This window comes from Nomascus leucogenys, chromosome 8, assembly GCF_006542625.1.
Source record: "Nomascus leucogenys isolate Asia chromosome 8, Asia_NLE_v1, whole genome shotgun sequence".
NCBI lineage: Eukaryota > Metazoa > Chordata > Mammalia > Primates > Hylobatidae > Nomascus > Nomascus leucogenys.
Window position 1 is genome coordinate 66,347,274 of NC_044388.1, and position 22,687 is coordinate 66,369,960.

Here is a 22,687-nt window from a genome sequence, read left to right on the forward strand (position 1 = left end):
AGTGGCACAATCTTGGCTCACTGCAACCTCTGCTTCCCGGTTCAAGTGATTCTCCTGCCTCAGCCTCCCAAGTAGCTGGACTACAGGTGTGTGCCACCACACCCAGCTAATTTTTGTATTTTTAGTAGAGACAGGGTATCGCTGTGTTAGCCAGGCTGGTCTTGATCTCCTGACCTCATCATCCGTCTGCCTTGGCTTCCCAAAGTGCTGGGATTACAGGCGTGAGCCACCGCGTCTCACCCCCCTTTTTTTTTTTTTTGAGATGGGGGTCTGTCACCCAGGCTGGAGTGCAGTTGCATGATCAAGCTCACTACAGCCTCAACTTACCGTGCTCAAGTGATCATCCCACCTCAGCCTCCAGAGTAGCTGGTACTACAGGCATATGCCATCATGCCCTGCTAACTTTTTTTATTTTTAGTAGAGACAAGGTCTTGCTATGTTGCTCAGGCTAGTCTCAAACAATCCTCCCGCCTTGGCTTCCCAAGGCCTGGGATCACAGGCATGAGTCACTGCACCTGGCCTTTTTCTGCATCTTACTGATATGGTCACATAGTTTCTCTTTTTCATTCTGTTAATAAGAATTATAGTGATTTTTTCATAATTATGACTTTTTTTACAGCAGTTTTAGGATTACAGAAAAATTGGGCAGATAGTATAGAGCTCCTATATAGTCTCACTTGTCCCCTCTCCCTACTGTTAAGAATTGTTTCCCCAATTATTAACATCTTTATCAGTGTGGTATATTTGTTATAACTGATGAACCAATATTGATACATTATTCATAACTAAATTTCACAGTTTATATTAAGGTGCATTCTTTCAGCTGTATGGTTCTATTAATTTTGACAAATGCATAATGTCATATATCTGCCATTACAGTATCACACAGTACAGTTTCCCCTATGCTTTACTTATTCATGCCTATACCAACTCCCTCTCAATTAAACACAGCTGTTACTAATAATAGTATTCAAAGAGTACAATCCCAGGGATTGATAGGATGTGAGACCTTTCCTGCATAGCAGTTGGGTAAGAATAATGGTAACTCAACCATGGCTGAGTTATCATTAACTCAACTGGACCAGCTAGGCATTTGGATCTTCTTAAGAAAGGATTAAAAGCAGCTGGATCTATCTGCTGCTTAAACCCTTGCACTAAATTCTTAATTTCGGTTTTGGGTTTTTCAGATTGAGGATTTATTTCTATTGGGTTATTTTCCAAATCAGTTATGCCACTTTCTATAACTTCTAGTTCTCTCCAACATTTTTCAATCTTATGTTTTATGTCTTTGAAGATAACAAATATATTCATTTTGAAGTTCTTGTCCAATAATTTGGTCATCTGAAGCATCTATGGGTCTATTTCTAATTTGTATTATTTCTGTTGGCTCTCGTTCATGTCACATCTTGTCATGTACCTCCTTAACTTTGACAGTGTATTGGACGTTGTATTTTTAAAACAGTTTGTGGAATCACTGAAGACTTAGGATTTCATTCACTTCTGCCAGGTGCCTATGGGCACCTGCATTCTGGTATCACTTTGTTCCAATTTTTGTGTTTGAGATTTCCTGGATCATACAAATGGCTTGGAATCACACAACAATCCATGTGATGGCTGGTTTACCTCTGTTTCACCTTCATACCCTACCCCTGGCTGCATCTCAATCCACTTTACCAACCCAAAGTATAAGGAGATTAGCAAGGACTCCACCTCTAGAAGGATCTGAACTCCAGTACGTTGTCCTCCTCAGCCCCACAAAGCAGTCAGCAATATGTATTTGCTCTGTCTTTAAGCCGCTCCTTCCTGAATGGCATATATCTAAACGCTAGGTTCATCTCTCTAAATTTTTACCTCTTTCTGGATCTTGGTCTAGTAATTCCTCACTAACTTGGCTTATCTCCAGTGCCTTCAAGCACAAGTTTTTAATATTTTGTCCAGTCCTAGTTGTCCTCAGTGGAAAAGGCAATGCTAATTACCTCGTCTGTCATTTCTGACAGCAGAAGTCTGAATAGGAACTTTCATTCTATGAATTTCACAAATATTTTGCCTTTTGTGGTCTTTAATATAATCAATTTTATATTATATTGTACACATACCAATCATCCTTTGGTATATGTGGGGAATTGGTTCTAGAACCCCCATGTATACCAAAATCCACACAGACTCCAGTCCTACTCTGTTGGTCCCCTGGAACCCACCTATAGGAAAAGTTGGCCTTCTGTATACATGGGTTTCATGTCCCCTGAATACTGTATTTTCCATCTGCGTTTGGTTGAAAAAAATTTGCATATAAGTGGACCTGGGCAGTTCAAACCTGTGTTGTTCAGGGGTCAACTATATTCCCCTCCCCCTACCCCCATTAGAATGCTAGGGCTCTGTCTGACTCATGAGGCACCTGTCCCCTGCCCAGAATAATTATTTGTTAAATCGAAACAACCAGGCTTCTCTGATGCTTTCGATTACTTATGCCCAAATCTCATCGTTTTAAATAAAATTTTATTCTTACACAATCATCACTAAAAGCACCTTTCCCTTTCCCACTTTCTTTCAACATTTACATAGTTTCTATGAGGAAAGGCCTGTATCTACTTTGTGTCCATCTTTATTTGATTCTATTGTGTCATTTCTTTGAGTTCAAGATGATCTTTATGCTTTCCAGATGTGCCTTATGGCATGCATATACGCACTGTCTAACATTGTGATTCAGCTTTAATTTTATTTTGAAAATGTCATGACACTTCTTAGGAATAATCAATAGGATATCCAGCAAAAATAAGGCTGGGAACCACTAGGCTATATATACTCACTAGAAAGTGATAAGAACATTCCTGTGTACAAAGCAATAGTGATTTTTAAAAATGTTTTTGTGTCTCTTTTTCATTTCGGTGCTTTTCCCTCACAAAGCAGGCATATGTGGAGTTGTGCAGTATTTCACTGATATTTTTCTGTGGGGGAGTACTTTGTACTACAAGACTGACTGTTCTGAAACTTTGGGGAACCAACAGCAAGGGATGTAAAAGCTAGATAAACAGCACTTATACATTCCAGTAGAAACCAGTTTTAGGGATTATATCTACATCGACAATTGCTCGGAGAGAATCTCCTGATTCCCTAGATTTGGCCAGAATGCCACTGCTAATACTTTTCTAATATATTATATATTTCCTCTTTCTTAACAGATCTTATATCATTTGTTCAATGCATGCCTCCCTTGCTAAAGCTGAAACTCTTTCTTCAATAAGTATAAGGCATACAGCAGCATTTTAGTGGGTTTCCATAATCCAAGAGCTAAGATGGATTGTTCTTCATAACCCCAGGGGAAAGTAAGCTTTGTCTTTTCTGGATTCCATGCGGTCACCCAACTTGTCTTAGATTCTGACCATATAATTTGTGTAGGTAAAGCCTGTTCTAATCCTATCTCAAGAACCACAGCTATAATCAGTATCACTGGCCAGGGGCTGGTCAAATTTCTCATTCCTTTTGGTGCTAAGTGTCCCTCTGATACTCAGCAAAATGCTCACTGGTAACAAAATCAATCTTCAGTTATTCAGGGGCTGGTCATTCAGATTCCTTACTTCTCATATTCCCCCACTTCCCTCCTCTAACTATTCTCTAACTTCTGGCCTTCTCACTGATAAAAATACCATCAAAGGTTGGCCAAAGCAGGTGGGGAAAAAACTAACTAGTGGCCATTGTGATGGGCTAGGAACTCCAATGAGGCATATAAAGTTGGTAGAATGTTGAATCTCTACTTAAAAGTGTGAAGAACTTTTCCAATGGTAACAACTAATCTTAGTGGGGCATAGGAAAAGATCATTTGTTCAATCAGTAATCACAATTACCAACTGCCATCCTATGATCTTTCTATAGTTGTTCCTCCACATTCTAGGCTGTTGATACCGTGCAGTCCCAGCTCTTCCATTCACTCAATCTGTGAGTTAGGACATGCTATTTCATCTCTCTGAGTCTCATTTAATCATCAAGAAAATAGAAACAATAACCTGACAGGTTTGTTTTGAAGATTACAGCATTCATTCTGAGAATGAAATAATGTGTGAAAGTGCTCTGTCAATGTAGAGTGACACTCTAACTTTATGTTAACACCGATATTGTTTGTTCATGATGTTGAGTTTTAAATTAGGATGCTGTTTTTAGTTCTCAATGAGACAGATGTTCTACATGGGTTACAGTGATAAATTAAATCCTGGATTTTTCCACACTAAGCCAGTATACATGCCAAATTTCATATTAGTGCTTACCTTGGGAGGTTTCCTTAATGATGGAAAAAAAAAATTCAGCAGCAGGGATACAGAGGGTTGTCAACACAGCAGCCACATCAGAGGGAAACAATGAAAGAGAAAAAACATAAGGTAAATTCAGCACCTGGATAACATGATCTGAAAGATATTCCTCTTCATGAAGATCAGAAGCCAAATTCAAACACATTACTGACTGAAGTGATAAACTCTTAATATTTGCTCAAAAACATGGCATGGGCATAATGAATTTCTCTCTTGGTTGCACAGAATGAATTCAGACAATCATTCAGTTATTTTTAATGATTTGTAAGAAATGCCAAAGGAAGAGCATCAAGATAAAGAAAGATGCCACAATCCTTACTGCGTGTGATTAAATATTTTTAAATCAATTTTTATATTTAATTTTTTCTTAAATTTTTTTTAAAATATATGCATATTTTCCTTTGATAAATACATATACTCTAACATAATATATGTGGGAGTTTTTCTCATTTAAAAACCATGGTTTTAAATAACTCATATATTTTAACACTGAATAGACATTTAAAAGCAAGTTTCCATTTCTTCCCCACCATCAGCTACACATGCACTTGTTAAAAGGTTTGTTTTACACATTAATAACTCAGAAATGACTGAAATTGCACCTGGAAAAAACCCTGAAAAGGAAATAGCTTTCTTTTTTTTCTCCAGAGATAGGGTCTCACTCTGTTGTTTAGGATGGAGTGCAGTGATGTGATCATGGCTCACTGCAACCTTGAACTCCTGGGCTCAACTGATCCTCCTACCTCAGCCTCCCAAATAACTAGGACTACAGGTGTGTGCCACCAGACCTAGGTAATTTTTTACTTTCTTAAGACACTATGTTGCCCCAGGCTGGTCTCAAACTCCTGACCTCAAGTAATCCCCCCACCTCAGCCTCCCAAAGTGCTGGGATTACAGGTGTGAACCATTGCATTTGGCTAGGAAATAGTTTTCAAGGCAATAAAATGTCAGGTTGACTTGCTTTGTAAATATTTTCTTCATGTATAAAATTAAGGAGCTCAATTATGATTTCTAAGTTATGCAATCTTATGACAGTTCTTGGCCTTCCTGATAGTTACTCTTGATCAATCTCTGATATCCCCAATTCATAAACTGTAAAATTACTGTGAAAAAGAAATGGGGGCATTTACCCCATGGTTTAACCCTTCTTCATAGGAAATAGAATCATGGGGCAAAGAAAGTAGATTTTCCAGGGCAGAGGACACAGAAAGGTACAGGCAAAAACAGCAGGATGCCTTTTCTCCATCACTGGGTGTGACACTCCTTACAGAGTTCTGAGGGACTCGAACAAAACTGAGAGCTCAGTAGCAGGGAAAAAAAATGTCCAATCACATGCATAATTCTTTCTTGAAATCACACTTTCGAGTGCAGGGAAGAAAAATCATCCCATTCCTATAATGATGACGTTGAAACATCATTTTCTTGAAATTCCATGAATTAGCTGAAACGGAATGAGCCCTTATTGCCTTATGTCATTCCCTCAGACAGACACAATGGGAATGTGATTTTTGTCTTCAGGTTTTAGAGGGGAACTAGAATAACTGGTATCTCTGGCTGCCATCAAGCAAGTCTCAACCTATTTGTATGTCTACCCTTTAAAACAAGATAAACATTTATAGAGGTTATAAATAAAAATGCACAAGTGTTTTTAATTCTAAGCAAGTCATGGATTTCCATTCTGTACAAAAAACTTGAGATTTCTGCCATGAAAATTTCCTTAAGTGGAAGACTATTCAGGAAGGCCTCAGTTCTAAGAAGGTAAAACAATAATAAAACCTTATGAACCACATTTTTGACTATACCTTTTCATTTTGCTTGCTTTATTCCTTAAAACCCATGTAAATCACTGCTTTATTTAACAGAGGAAAGAAAAGTCACTTGGGTTACAATAAGGCCATTATATGAAACAGCACAGACCAAAGGTAATTAAATACAGGTTTCCCATTTACGTTATGATGAATCCAGTAACCCAACGGGGCTGGGACAGACTAGCGGAATCCCAGTGAGCTCTCTGGAGTTCTCATATGTGCCCTTTATGCCACAGCCACAGCACAATAATAACCACCAGCAGCAGCAATGAACCAGTGCTGGTTTGTAGCCAGTAGTACATTCACCTTCTTAGCTGTCAATAACAAAATTATCCTTTCTTCATTGACATTCCAAGAAGGTTTTCTTCATTCTTCTTAGAAAACCAATCCTATTTCAGCATTTTAAGCACTTTAAAAGTCTTTCTCACTTAGAAGATAGCCCATAACATGGGAATACCAATATAATTCTGCTACCTTCTTTTGTGTTTCTGAATAAATGCTTGTTAAGAATAAATGGAGACTGGGCAGAAAAGAAAAGAGGGAAGCCACAAAGCTCATCTACTGCTACCCAAACTTACTCATCATTCATTTTAGAACAAGGATCCTTGCTACAGAAGGAAAAGTAAACCCTGTAGTGCATCATCACTGTACTTCATTCATTGATACACCCTCTACTTCATTCACTGATATACCCTGTACTTCATTCATTGATACACCCTGTAATTCATTCATTGATACACCTTTCTTGAGGTTTCTAAGGGACTCGAACAAAACTGAGAGCTCAGTCCAGGGGCCAGGCGCAGTGGCTCACACCTGTAATCCCAGCACTTTGGGAGACTGAGGCAGGCAGATCACAAGGTCAGGGGATTGAGACCATCCTGGTTAACATGGTGAAACCCCGCCTCTACTAAAAATACAAAAAATTAGCCGGGCGTGGTGGCGGGTGCCTGTAGTCCCAGCTACTTGGGAGGCTGAGGCAGGAGAATGGCGTGAACCTGGGAGGCGGAGCTTGCAGTGAGCCGAGATCGCGCCACTGCACTCCATCCACCCTGGGCGACAGAGCAAGACTCCATCTCAAAAAAAAAAAAAAAGGTCCAATCACATGCATAATTCTACACTTTTGAGTGCAGGGAAGAAAATCATCCTGCATGAGGTGATTGGGCTCCTCACTCATCCTAACTCAGACTCAAGGTTACTGCCCCAAACTCTAGAAGCTATATGTCCTTCTTTGGTAGTTGTGAAGAAAAATGTTTCCAGTATCAGTAATACTGACACTATAATCAAATATAGTATGCTATCCTTTAGGGAAAAAAATGTGATACTATAATGTAAAAATAAAAAATTTCATATACATATGAAATCTTAATCGTCATCGCTTTCATATATATAAACTACTAAAATAAAGTTAACAGGCTGAGATTGCTTCAAGGTCCTGGGTTTCTACATAAACAAAACAAAACTTAAACTCAGCCAATCACTGCCAATCACCAGCAGCCAACTGAGCATTAGTTATATAATCAAGAATTTTCCACTGGGACAGTACAAATAAAACAACTACTCAAACTTTAACCAATCAAAGAATTTCTTTGCTTTCCTTCTGACTTCACCCTACAAAAGCTTTCCCTTCATGCCCCTTCAGTGGACCCCCAAATCCCTTCCAGTTTGGAGCTGCCCAATTCATGAATTACTATCTGCACAAATAAATTATTTAAAATTTTAATGTGCCAAATTCATCCTTTAACAATATGGAAAACAAATGAAATGAGAATGAATAATATAAACATCTATCAGATTCAACATAAACCACACTAAACACATTATTTTAAAAATTATGGGCTGAGCATGGTGGCATGAGCCTATAATCTCAGCTACTAGGAAGGCTGAGGCATGAGAATTGCTTGAACCCAGGAGGCAGAGGTTGCAGTTAGCCGAGATCATGCCACTGCACTCCTGCCTTGGTGACAGAGCAAGACTCAATCTCAAAAATAAATAAATAAATGGCCTTTTGTTGATTCTATCAGTCAAAGCCATGACTCTTAGTCAAGTACAGACTACTGTTGAGATACCTGTGTGGCTTCATTACAGAAAGAGGCAATGATTTTGCTCAGCAAATATCTAGTGAACCAAAAAAGAACATCCCTTGAAACAGACCTAACTGACCCCGACACATAGGTTTGACTGCTGACTCCTTAGAAAACAGCATTTCACTGACACTTGCCTAAAGGTGTGTTTATTTCTGACCACTCTCCAATGCCCGTCCTCCCTTTCATTCTCCAAAACATTCGTTTTTAATCATGTGGACTTCTCTAAGTATTCAAGTATTAGTATTTTTGTATATTCCAAAGAAATAAACTAAATACAATTTGATATTTTAGAAGACATTCTAGGTTCCAGGATTTGGAGAGACAATAAGGAGAGACAGTTCTTATTTTCCACATTGACAGTAGTTCTATTTTTGCAAAACACAAAAGCTCCTCTTCTCTTCCAGGACAAGCAGGTTGATCTCTTCCAGGTCACCCACACCATGAGTTTTTACCACACAACTCATGCAATTTACATGCCTTTATCCCACTTTGTCTTTCCACTCTGCCTGATCATACCTGCCTACTCTTGAACACACAGTTCAAGGCTCAGCTCTCTCAATTCCTCACCAGCCTTGGAGACTATCTTGGCCTTGACTACTTCTAATATCCCAAGACTCCTAGGGTCGACAAAACAGCTTAGCACTTATTGGCACACATAAAATTCTGTTGCCTTCAGTAACTGTCTACATTTGAGTCTCATATATCTTTAAGATTTAAACCCCTTGAAAACAGAGGCCAGGTCACATGGTATATAATCCCTGTCCCCAATCCCATCTATTCATGTAGGACTGAGTACAGAATAAGAACTCAGAAATAATTTTTTTACATTAGTGAGTTAAACATAATCCAGTTGTGAGGATTTACTTAAATGACCACCACAATCCTGCAATTTTGGGGCAAGACTGCCTGCATTTAACAGCAGTAAAGACTTCAGAGACTGTCAGAAAATGCAGAATATTTCTGATGACTTACTTAAAAATAATTATTTCTCTAGACCAGCATTTCACAAGCATAGAAATTGAACAGGATGTTAACAAAGGTCAAGCCCTTAAAAAGCTTCTGACATCAACTAAATTGAGAAATGCTGCTGAACACAGTTAAATATGGGTTTCTTTATGGCAGTACTTTTCAGAGACTTTGACATGCTAATATATGTTGTTACTCTCCTTGCATATTCAATGCAACATTTCAACAGCAGCATTCCCCAAACTTATTTGATCACAGAATTTTCTTGGAGGAACATATTTTGGGGAAAATTTATCAGTGATTCTGATAAACAAATAAAAAGGTATTTTAAAGGATGCAATGGGATTTCTAGCAGCTCAATAATCTCAGGTGTTGACATAGTATGGCTAGAATTTGGGATGAACAAAAAAAGGTTGCTATTAAAAATATACACAATTATCAGAGAAAAATAAGTTTTAAATGACTTTTGAAATATATATTTATGTAAGTGCTTTAAGAGGTACAAACAAAATGGCACAAGAACTCACAGAACAGAGGGATCAAAGCTGAATGCAGGCATGGGGATGCGGGTGTGGTGGTCAAGAAGAGAGAGGATCCGGAAAGGGTCTTCAAAAGACAGGGAAGACTGACAGGCAGGGATGTGGGCCATTTCTAATAGAGGTGATTTTGTTAGCAAAAGCACTTAAATGAAAATATTCTAGGTATCTTAGGAAGGGTTCAGTTTGATGAGATTAGAGAGTATACGGGGGGGGGGGGCTGGGGCGGGGGAACACTAGAAAACAGTACAGTTGCCAGGCGGCGTGGCTCATGCCTGTAACCCCAGTAATTTGGGAGGTGGTTAGGATCACTTGAGGTGGGAGGATCACTTGAGTCCAGGAGTTCAAAACCACCCTAGGCAACACAGTAAGACCCCATCTTTACTAAAAATAAAAAAAAAAGTAGTTGGGTGTGGTGGCACATGCTTGTAATCCCAGCTACATGAAAGCCTGACGCAGAAGGATCTAGTGAGCCCAGGAGGTGGAGGTTATAGTGAGCCATGATTGTGCCACCGCACTCCGACTTGGATGACAGAGTGAGACTCTGTCTCAAAAACAATAATAAAAATAAAGAAAAAGAGGCCAGGTGCGGTGGCTCATGCCTGTAATCCCAGCACTTTGGAAGGCTGAGGTGGGTGGATCACTCGAGGTCAGGAGTTCAAGACCAGCCTGGCCAAGATGGTGAAACCCCATCTCTGCTAAAAATACAAAAATTAGCCAGGTGTTGTGGCACATGCCTGTAATCCCAGCTACTCAGGAGGCTGAGGCAGGAGAATCACTTGAACCTGGGAAGTGGAGGTTGCAGTGAGCCGAGATTGCACCACTGCACTCCAGCCTGGGTGACAGAGTGAGACTGTGACTTAAAAATAAAAAAGAAAAGGAAAAGAAAACAGTAAAGATAAATTGGACCTATACTTGGACAGGTCTTCAAAGGAGAAGTCTGTACTTAATTTAGTAGGTAGTACAGACCTGGAAAGTTCAATAAGGAGAACTAAAATAAAGGAGGATAAATAGCCTATTGCAACAACAACAATAAAAATCCTAAACAGCTGAAGTTCTTTCCCCACACTTCACTCTGAAAGATGTCTGGGTCAAGGAGTCCTCTGACCACTGTTTATAGCATATTGACTATAATTAGCTACTTAGAAGTTTGGTGGCCAAAGGCTCTGATGTACAATGCCCTACACCAGTCAGTGCTTTGAGAGATGTGTGTGATCAGAGAAGTATCTTCTGAACCAGAAATTTCTCTTTCATGTATTAAAATACTTTAATTATTAATTGTTGGAAATGGCTGCAACCTAGATCTGAAAGATATACAGTTAAATGGCATTTGCCTCCTGGAAATTACCCTAAGGACAAATTCCTTATTATGAAGCCTCTGTCAATTCCAACTTGGAGAACTAAACAGGTCATCGAAATCTTCTAAGTCAAACTTGCCCAACCCGTGGCCCACGGACCTCATGGGGCCCAGGATGGCTTTCAATGCAGCCCAACACAAATTTACAAACTTTCTTAAAACATTATGAGATTCTTTTGTGATTTTTTTTAATTTTTTTTTTTTAACTCATTAGCGATCATTAGTATTAGTGTATTTTGTGTGTGGCCCAAGACAATTCTTCTTCTTCCAATGTGGCCCAGGGAAGTCAAAAGATCAGACATCCCTGTTCTAAGTATTCTCCTAAGCAGCAAGTATTTATTGAGTACTAACTCCCACAATGCATATTGGGAGTGCTTTGAGGGAATATTTAGAGGAATTAGGCATGGTCTCTGACATCCGGAAGCTTAAAACCATGCAAGAGAGACAGCTACATATATGAACAATTAAGTGGATGGTGTAAGTGTGACAACAGAGACAGGAATGAAGAGCTATGTTCAGTCAACAAACATTTCACATGCACTGTCTGCCACTTTGTTGGGATACAAAAATAAATTAGTCTTTTTGTCTTTCAAACAAGAAACTGATTTTTTATACATGTATCACAAAACAATATAAAGTGCACAGCAGCTCTCCAAAAAAGCAGGGGATTCACTGGGTAAAGAGGGAATTTTCTTGGAGGAGAAACACCTAGAGCAGAATTTAGGAGGACTTAATAGGAATTCACCAAGCTGACAAGCCAAAGAAATGTTATCCCAATAGAGGGAATCATCTGTGAAAAAAGCACCAGAGAACACAGCTCATTTGAGGGCCACAGACTCATGGGATTATTCTGTTGCCAAGCTCAGCAGTTAGACTACAGTTAGCAGAGAAAGTGAGACCTGGGATGATGGTATAGGGATGAGGTTTTGTAGGACAGTAGGTACCATTTTCAATCAGGATTTATTAACTGTAGTTTGGAGATAAGTTTATATACTTTTCTATCAATAATCTAACATTACCTACATTGAAAACATACAACAAATGCTTCTATGAATTATAAAAAGTAGAAGGGGTTACATAAGTATCTGGAAGACCTTTGAAACCTATCACAAGAAGAATGCAAATGTCAAAAACTTTAAGTTCCAAGACAAAGCCTGGTTTGAAAATTTTAAAAAAGAGAGTCATCAGATGATCAAACCTACAATCACTACAGCAAAATTTTCTGAACATGTGAAGAAGCTGATTCATTCAAGAGACATGCCACCAAGTTTGTTTTGGAAGAATACTGGGTATATCATTGAGAATCTAAGTTTAAGATATAGGCTTAATGTCATTTTCTAATTGCTTTTCTCCTAACCCCTTATTTTCTCTAAGACTTTGATCTCACTGCCTGCGGTGCTTTTCTTTTCTTTTCCCTCCCTTCCTCCCTCCCCCTCCCTCCCTTCCTTTCTTCCCCCTTTCCCTTTCCCCTTCCCCCTTCCCTTTCTCTTTTTCTCTTTTTTTTTTTTTTTGGAGGAGGCCTCACTCTGCTGCCTAGGCTGGAGTGCAATGATGTGATGACAGCTCATTGTAGCCTCAACCTCTTGGGCTCAAGAGATCCTCCCATCTCAGCCTCCCGAGTAGCTGGGACTACAGGTGTGCACTACCACACCCAGCTAATTTTTGTATTTTTTTGTCAAGACAGGGTCTTGGCATATTGTCCAGGCTGGTCTTGAACTTCTGGGCTCAAGCAATCCTCCTGCCTCAGCCTCTCAAAGTGAGGCTGAGATTACAGGCATTAGCTACTATGCCTGGCTGCTGTGGTACTTTTCAAGAACACAATTCTTGCAGTTGGTGAGGGGAAGCTACGGTTCCACGAGAAGACCTGGTAGGGCAAGAATTGGGTAGACAAGGAAGTAAAGTCAGGAGGATGACAGACTGGGAGAAAACAGCAGAGGTAAGACACTCACGGTCTGGATACAATTCAAGAATAAAGATGCAGAGGTGCTGGGTGAGATAAGATGCTATAGTCAACAAGTGAAACCTAACATTTCAGAGGTAGCACATTTCAGGGTTGTAAACTCTAACCTGGTCATATAGTATATCCGTGAATTGAAATGGATGATCATTACTTTAATTAACAGCTAACACTTACTGAGTTCTAATTACGTGCCAGATAGGTTTCTGTTACTATCTGCTTTAACTCACTTAACATATTTAATGACCCTATACATAAAAACTCTATTATCATTTTTCAAATAAAAAATACTGAGGAACAAGGTATACAGATTGCATGACTTTCACAAGATCATAGTTAACTGATTCAAACCCAGGCAGTCTCTGGCTGGAGCACACTGTACACTTAACTGTTATTGTATATTGCCTCTCTGGCATCAAAGAATTTGGTGAGAGCTCTTTCAGCTTAGGCTAGGTATTGATTGGATAGCAATCCATGTGGATGTTGAATGATGTGGATCATTCATGCTTACAAGGGTTATCCATGTGGTTAATAGCATGAATTAGCCCTTCTGTGTCCTTCATGAATGTGTAGGAGAAGCCTACACAGAGTGAACCTCCAAGAAGGAAAGGCATTTATGGAAAAAAAAGGAACTGGTATGACAACGTGGAGTTAGAAGGCTGCAAACGACTACTTCCTGCTGAGGTAGGAAGGTAGGAAACTGAGGGCCACCAAAGAGGGGTATAAATAAAGTCACAAAAATGTAGATGCAGATGTGTTGGGAGCAAATCCTAGGCAGAAGGACAGCTGGAACAAAGCTAGAGTGCAAAGGATATGTTCAGGGAACAGCAGGTAGACAGAATGTAATTGAGAGCCACACAGCTGGAAGAACAGACAAGAACCAAAATGCAGACAGCACTGACTGCCATGATGACTCAGCCTTTTCTTAGAAGAAATTGCCACAGATAGTTTGCGCAATGGGAATGACATGGGCAGATCTGTTTTAGGAGGGTGAGACTCAAGCGTTAATCTAAGAGGCCACACCATCTAGAGTCAGCAGTGAGACACGCACTAGTGAGCCTCTGCCTGGCACCAACTACAGCCCTCACGGTGTGTAAGTTAAGACACTACTGCAAGGACAAGACAAAAAGTAGGACGGAAAGACAGAACACAAAGACAACTTGAAGGAAAAATCTGTAAGACTTATTGAGTGCTGTGCCCCCTCCACCTAGCCACTCCACCACGTCTGCAAAGATTGAACCACTGCCCCACAGCATGAAGGGACTTTCCGCATGGGACTTCAGTCACAGGCCTTGAAGCAGACCTGATGGAATGAATGAAGAAAAAAATGGCTTCAATTCGATTGATACTTATTATATTGTTGACATTTAAAGATTAATTGGGGCTGGGCATGGTGGCTCATGACTATAATACCAGCACTCTGGGAGGTCACGATGGGAGGATTGCCTGAGCCCAGGAGTTCAAGACCAGCCTGAGCAACATAGTAAGACCTTGTCTCTACTAAAATTGTTTTTTTAAAATCAGCCAGGTGTGATGGTGCATGCCTGTAGTCCCAGCTATTCAGGAGGCTGAGGTGGGAGGATCACTTGAGCCCGGGAGATTGAGGCTGCAGTGAGCCATGGTCTTGCCACCGTACTCAAGCCTAGGCAACAGAGCAAGACTGTCTTAAAGAAATAAAATTAAAATGAACTCAAAATACACTTGTAATTTTTAAAAATGCTAATCCTGATATGCCTTCTTAAAAAAAAAAAAAAACCTTCTTTTTAAGAAATTACCAGTTAATCTATTTTCATTTTCAATAAAACTCAAAAAGAAAAACAACTAATTTTGTACTGAAGTAGACAGACTTGTGGTTTCATTTTTTGGACTACTTTGGTATATTTGAACTACTTCCTTCGGCATAAATGTATTTGGCTTAAAGTTCTACAAGATATAATGAAGCACAGTGGTGAAGAGTTCAGGATTGGAGGTCAAACAATCCTAGCTCTGCCGTGATCTAGCCATGTTGACCTTGGACAAGTTTACTCAACCCCTAAGTCTCAGCCTCTAAAATGGGAACAGAAGAGCACTCCTACAGCACTGTTGAAGGATGGCATGAGGTGACGTGGGTAATGCTGTACACCATTAGCATGCAGAGTTATTGCTCAATAAATGTTAGATGCCATTGCTGTTGTTACAACAAATATTCCTCCTGAATTATACATGCAAAATGTCAACATTGCTCAAACTAAATTTCATTTAGGAAAAGGGAACTGGGAGCTGAAGAATGACAGAACTTCTAAAACAGGGTTCCTTCCCTTAAGAAAAGAAAGGTTTTTGGCTGGGCACAGTGGCTTATGCCTGTAATCCTAGCACCTTGGGAGGCCGAGGCGGGTGGATCAACTGAGGTCAGGAGTTTGAGACCAGCCTGGCCAACATGGTGAAACCCTGTCTCTACTAAAAATACAAAAATTAGCCAGGTGTGGTGGTGCGTGCCTGTAGATCCAGCTACTTGGGAGGTTGAGGCAGGAGAATCGCTGAACCCAGGAGGTGGAGGTTGCAGTGAGCCAAGATCACGCCACTGCACTGCAGCCTGGGCAACAGAACGAGACTCTGTCTCAGAAAAAACAAAAGGTTTTAAAGAAAATATGTATGATAGAGGAAGCGAAAGAATAGAGAATGGGGGACCAGGTATGGTGGCTCACGCCTGAAATCCCAGCACGTCGGGAGGCCAAGGTAGGCAGATCACTTATGGTCAGGAGTTCAAGACCAGTCTGGTCAACATGGTGAACCCCATCTCTACTAAAAATACAAAAATTAGCTGGGTGTGGTGGTGCATGCCTGTAGTTCCAGCTACTTCGGAGGCTGAGGCAGGAGAACCTGGGAGGCGGAGGTTGCAGTAAGCTGAGACTGTGCCACCGCACTCCAGCCTGGCAACAGGGTGAGACTCCGTCTCAAAAAAAAAAAAAAAAAAAAAGAGAGAGAGGGTGGGGAAAAAAAACTCTGGAAAGAATTATATAAATATGTATAAAGTTGGACACATTTATAAGAACTAAACTACGATATTAATTTCTTTAGAAAAGAGCCAAGAGCAGTATGCTACAAACACTTCAGGACAACCACACCTGACATCTGGTCTCACATACAGCCACACCTACATGTAAGGTACAATACAGCTTCATGACAGTGAAACTGAGGCCAAGGTAGCTGACCAAATGGACACAGGAATAATAGTCTAAAATTTAACAATAGTCTGTATTTAAAAACAGATCCAATATTTTAAAATTTGCTTTTACTTTCCAATTTGATAAGTAGTGGATATTCCCCGTATCGCTAGCTAGAGAACCTAGAAGTACTGTCTCATGACCTGAAAAGCTGGCAATAAAAGGTGAAGCAAACACATGGTCTATATGTGTATTTCCAAAATTAGAAACAGAAACCAAGGGACCAAACAGCTTTCAGTTTCCTTTCCCAAAACAACTTCAATTTCTGAGTACCAAAAAGTAGGATATTATTACCAATGTAAGAGGTATCCTACAGGCCAGAATCAAGCATTTATAGTTTAATAGTTTGACTACTGAAGTCCAATGAAATGAATAGTGAGACAATATTTTTTTAAATTAACTGTGTTAGTTTTTGTCAAAAAAATTTTTAAATTAACTGTTCGTTTTTGTCAAAAATGTTGTCTGCAATAAAGATGTGTCAGCTTTATAACAGATGCAATAAACTTCTGAAATAAAGTCAGTATCAGCAAAGTCTTAAAATTCTCACCACAGGGTTTCTAATAAATTCAAGGTTTTTTTTGGTTGTCGTTGTTGTTGTTTTGAGATGGAGTCTCACTCTGTCGCCCAGGCTGGAGTGCAGTGGCGCGATCTCAGCTCACTGCAAGCTCCGCCTCCTGGGTTCACGCCATTCTCCTGACTCAGTCTCCCGAGTAGCTGGGACTACAGGCGCCTGCCACCATGCCCAGCTAATTGTTTTGTATTTTTAGTAGAGATGGAGTTTTTCCGTGTTAGCCAGGATGGTCTCAATCTCCTGACCTCGTGATCCGCCCGCCTCGGCCTCCCAAAGTGCTGGGATTACAGGCATGAGCCACCGCACCCGGCCTAAATTCAAGTTTTATAAGTTAATTTCATTATTTTAAAACTCTGATGATACCTTTTAGAGGTATAACAGTTTATAAATATAATACAATGAAATTCTAATGTTTTGAATCAGTATTTTTCTTTCTGCCCTGTGCACACTATCTGGCACTCAGCAAGACTCAAGTTTTGACATATAGGCCAAACCATCTCCACTGACTGAGGGGTGAAACCCAGAGTAGTGACCTTCCACCACTGACCGCAGCCCTTCGGGTATGCATCAAATGCCTTGCAAATAATTTGTATTCAAACAATTCTTGTTAATGGACTCAGTCAACCTATCAGTGAGTTACCAACCTCTCCTGATTATCAGGTTCCTCTCCACTATGACAAGAGTAACTATAAATACACTTCTAATAAAAAATTTGTTGGATAAAAACATTTTTTTTTAAATAAAAGGAATTTAATGTCACTCAGGTTGAGCTTAAAATCCAAAATGCAAGCTTTCTTTACAAACATCACACGTTCTCACTTACTTGTGGGATCTAAAAATCAAAACAATTAAACTCATAGACTCAGAGTGTAGAAGGATGGTTACCAGAGGCTGGGAAGGGTCGCAGGCCGGGGGTTGGGGGGGTGGTTAATGGGTAAAAAAAAAAATAGAATTAATAAGACCTACTATTTCATAGCACAGCAAGGTGACTATAGCATGAGCAAGGTGACCATAGTCAATAATATATATATATATAATATGTATATAAATATATATATATTATATATATAAAAAATAAAAAAAAAAAAAAAAAAAAAAAAAAAAAAAAAAAAAAAAAAAAAAAAAAAAAAAAAAAAAAAAAAAAAAAAAAAAAAAAAAAATATATATAATATATATATAAATATATATATATTTGAGACAGATATATATATATATATGAGACAGATATATATATATATATATATATATATATATATATATATATATATATATATATATATTTGAGACAGATTCTCACTCTGTAGCCCAAGCTGGAGTGCAGTAATGCAATCTTGACTCACTGCAACCTCCACCTCCCGGGCTTAAGCGATTCTCGTGCATCAGCATCCCAAGTAGCTGGGACTACAGGAATCTGCCACCATGCCCAGCTAATTTTTTGTATTTTAGTAGAGATGGGGTTTCACCATGTTGCCCAGGTGGTCTTGAACTCCTGAGCTCAGGAGATCAGCCCACCTTGGGCTCCCAAAGTGCTGGGATTATAGGCATGAGGCACTGGCCATCAATAATAATTTAATTGTACCTTTAAAAATAACTAAAAGAGTATAATTGGATTGTTTGTAATATAAAGGATAAATGCTTGAGGGGATGGATACCCCATTCTCCATGATGTGATTATTACGCATTGCATGCCTGCATCAAAACATCTCATGTACCCTATAAATATACACACCTACAACATACCCAGAAAAATTAAATGTTAAAAAAAAATACAAGCTTTCTTTTGCAATTGAAGTTCCATCACTTGACAGAGTGACAGGAGAACATTCAGAAACCAAAATTTCCCCTTCTGGGAAAGAAACCCAGGTTCAGTTCTATCACCCAAACTGGGAGTGATCTTGATAACAGCATCAGCCTGCCGACCTTCCGTAGGATGCAGGTTTGAATCAGACACCTATACTTCAAGCTCCCTGCACTTGGAGCCTAGACTTCCCTGGCTTGCAACTGTTCTCACCCTAAGCACTTATTAGCACATAGACAATGCTTATTAAATTCTACTGAATAAACCAACAGAACCCCCACTTCCCATTTCTTTATTTGGGACATGCCACCCTTGTTGAGTTTTATCATGCATCTTCAAGTCTCTTTTTTCCATCTCTAACTTCATGTTTGTTTTTAAAACAATCTTACAGTAAGTCTATTGATGGCTGGAAGAAGGGATCACATGAAAATAAACATCCTCCCAGTAATGGTTTGGAAGCACTGAGAAAAGTTTACTTGTTTCTCATGGTATCCTCCCTGTCCAGGTACTGGCCTCTGAACAGAGAAACTCCAAACAGACACTGATGGTAAAAGGAGAATTTGTTGAGAACACATTTCTATAATTTCTCCTTTTCAGAACTCTTCTGAAACTTCAGATTTCCTTTTATCTAATCTTTTTAATTTTTTTTAATTATTTTTATTTTTTATACGAGATAGGGTCTCACTACATTGCTCAGGCTGGTCTTGAACTCCTGGGTTCAAGTGATCCTCCTGCCTTGGCCTCCCAAAGTGCTGGGGTTACAGGTGTGAAACAGTGCTCAGCCAAATAAATAAACATATATATATTTATTTATTTATATATAAATATATATATGTTTATTTATTTATATATAAATATATATATGTTTATTTATTTATATATTTTAAGCATCTTGTAGCTTCTGAATAAACTGAGACTGGTCCCTTTTACTAAGAGAATACTCTGAACTCAGAATAGCAAAGGGCAGGCAGGACAGGATTAGGGGAGGAGCAGGGAGCTGGAATGCAGCTGTTCCCAGGACAGATTCTGAAACATTCTGTAAGTTTGGGAAACTCATAGAATTTTCAGAATTCGTGCATACTAATATTTTATACACAGTGGGCACTCAATAATTAGTTGAGTATTTTTCTTTTCAATGAATCAACTTCTTATTCTTAATCTTGCATGGGTACTTCAAACATTCCTTGCTCTTACAGCAATTTAGCCACATGGAGCTGGAGCCTGTTCCGAAAAGTGCAAAATGGAAGAACTTCACCATTATTAAAAAGTTCCACCCCTGCTATTCCAGCAGGAGAAACAAGATTTAGGAGAAATGTTACATTGAGAGGCAGGTGAGGACAAACAGCTGTCTGTGTCTCCTTCATCCATGTTTTCAACTAAAAGGATGCGTAAGGAGGGGATGGTGAACTCAGCTGAGCCCTGGAAGTTGCAGGGTGTTTGTCAGGAACATCAGGGCAAAAAGGATCTGGTGTCAATCCAATGAGGGGGGACTGACTAAGTCATTCATCCTGAAACTGAAGGGAAATCCACAGGGACCGGGATTGACGGGAGACGCAAAATGGGACAGAAAGGAGGGCTGAGGAAACCAACTTTCAGGGAAGTGGTTATTACCTGGATGGAATCTGCAAACACCACCCAGCCCTGAGCTCATCAAAGAACAGGCTAAGGCTCAGTGCCAGCCTGTTTGTCAACTGTTGCTGGGTCCCAGAAGAGAGATAACAATGTCTTCCAAGGAAAGGGCCACAATCTCACATTCCTTTAGAGGTCACATGCCACAATACCTCCCTCCCCTCAACACTTACAAAAGTATCAGTCCCTGATGGAATTCAAAAGGAAAAAGGAATGGTCCTTTATCACAGATGTTTCGAGAAGCACATAGTCCAAGGCCATTTCTTAGTCTAAAGAATGTTCAGGTTAGAAGGCAAATCTCAAGTACCCATTACTAAATGCCAGAATAAATGAAACATTTTAAATTTTTATTGCTTTTAAACTACATTATTTATAGTCAACCTTGTTTTTCACTAAAAAAGTGATGCTATCTCTTCTGAAAGTTTTTAAAATATGCTGCCCGGAAGCTGAGTAGAATTAATTCAGAATAGATTTTCATTTCTATGCAATCAACTAGTTAATATAAAAAAAAGATTACAATAAAATACAAAACTTGAGATGAATATGAGTATATCCACAACAACTATTAATTTAACACAATAATGTTTACATGGTCTATATGTGTATTTCCAAAATTAAAATCATACACATGCAAATGGGAAGTTTTATAAGATATATGACGTTATTTTACGAAAGCACTATCCACCAATAACGGATCCTCAGCCCTTTTTTCAAATGTTGTCAAGGAAAGTAACACCTGAAATGTCCCTCTGAAAAACAACACACAGACGACTCCAGCCACGGGTCACAGGCATCAGGTAAAGTGTGTGGCAGGGTCTCTGTGGAGCAGGGTCCCTGTAGGGTGTTCTCCAGGCCACCTCACAGAGCTCCTGCTGCTAATCACCATGGCTGCAATTCCCAGTTTGGGCGAGCCTAGTAAGAAACTCACCCTGCGTTAACCAAAACAAAATTAAGCAGAGAAAACGTGGCTCTTGTGCAATTCTCTTGTCATGTCTTCAAAAGTATCACACAGTGAGGCTTTCCAAAAATGCAGCATGAAGCACCAATTCTTGATTTAAAAATCAAGAATTAAGCACCGTTGTGAGGTCATTCTCAGGATAAAATACACACTGGCCTATCTGCCACTATTAAAGACTTGACTTCAATTAATACATCTTTTGATGGACTCATACATTTAACTACCTGGTTTTGGTTTTATTTCCAAGATTGGTTTTCCATTTATGTGAGAGCTTGTACCTTGAGAGCATTTATCTATGGTATCATAAGAGATAATATACTTGCTGGGCGCGGTGGCTCACGCTTGTAATCCCAGCACTTTGGGAGGCCGAGGCGGGTGGATCACGAGGTCAGGAGATCGAGACCACGGTGAAACCCCGTCTCTATTAAAAAATACAAAAAAATTAGCCGGGCGTGGTGGCGGGCGCCTGTAGTCCCAGCTACTGGGAGAGGCTGAGCCAGGAGAATGGCGTGAACCCGGGAGGCGGAGCTTGCAGTGAGCCGAGATTGCGCCACTGCACTCCAGCCTGGGCGTCAGAGTGAGACTCCGTCTCAAAAAAAAAAAAAAAAAAAGAGATAATATACTTGACTTTTCTACATTACGGAGTCGGAACCAAACTTTACGCTCCATGTAACAGCTTCAGGGTTATTAGCTGAATAATCCCTTAGGTTATAGTTGAGACACACAAACGGTCTTTTATGAGAGTCAGTCCAGGAGCAGGGATGCAGAAGCCAGACTGCCCAGGTTCCATTCTTGCCTCCACCACTTTGTAGGGACCTTGGACCTGGTGCTTAAGCTCTCAGTGCCTCAGTTACCTCACCTGTCAAATAGAGCTATTGTGGGGTTAAGTGAATTAACGTATTATAAAACTTTTAAAGGCAGCAGAGTAACACACGCGATGCAAAGCCCTCTCATTTTCAGCCATTTATTTTACCTACAAACTTCTTTTCTCCATCTTCCATAGAAGCAGCTGTCATTGCTGATGCCAGACACTTGCAGTTTGACAGCGTGCAGGATCTGCCACCTTGAGGACTCTGGGAGCAAGAGACCCCCTGACTCAGCAGCCTACTGATTCTGTAGGACATCTGTGCAGAACCATGTAGTTTCAATGTCACATCGAGTTGAATCACCAGGACAGGAAAATTACAGTTCAGGCCAGACACAGTGGCTTACGCCTGTAATCCCAGCACTTTGGGAGGCTGAGGCAGGTGGATCGCTTGAGTCCAGGAGCTTGAGACCAGCCTGGGCAACATGACAAAACACCGTCTCTACTAAAAAGACAAAAATTAGCCGGGCGTGGTGGCAAGAGCCTATAGTCCCAGCTGCCCAGGAGGCTGAGGTGGTAGGATCATTGCAGTAAGCCAAGATGGCACCACTGCACTCAAGCCTGGGTGACAGAGAGCCTGTCTCAATATAACAACATAACATAACATAACATAACATAACATAACATAACATAACATAACATAATATAACATAA

At 39.8% G+C, this 22,687-nt stretch overlaps 1 protein-coding gene across 7 annotated transcripts in view; it reads right to left on the minus strand.

Annotated features, from left to right (window-relative positions):
- Positions 1–22,687, minus strand: part of KIF13A (kinesin family member 13A) — a 235,139-nt gene that overhangs the window by 133,881 nt on the left and 78,571 nt on the right. For all 7 annotated transcript variants that reach the window (XM_030817363.1, XM_030817358.1, XM_030817362.1 and 4 more), the window contains one exon: positions 4,260–4,272. In XM_030817363.1, the coding sequence (XP_030673223.1) occupies positions 4,260–4,272 (13 nt within the window). The remainder of the gene's footprint in view (positions 1–4,259; positions 4,273–22,687) is intronic.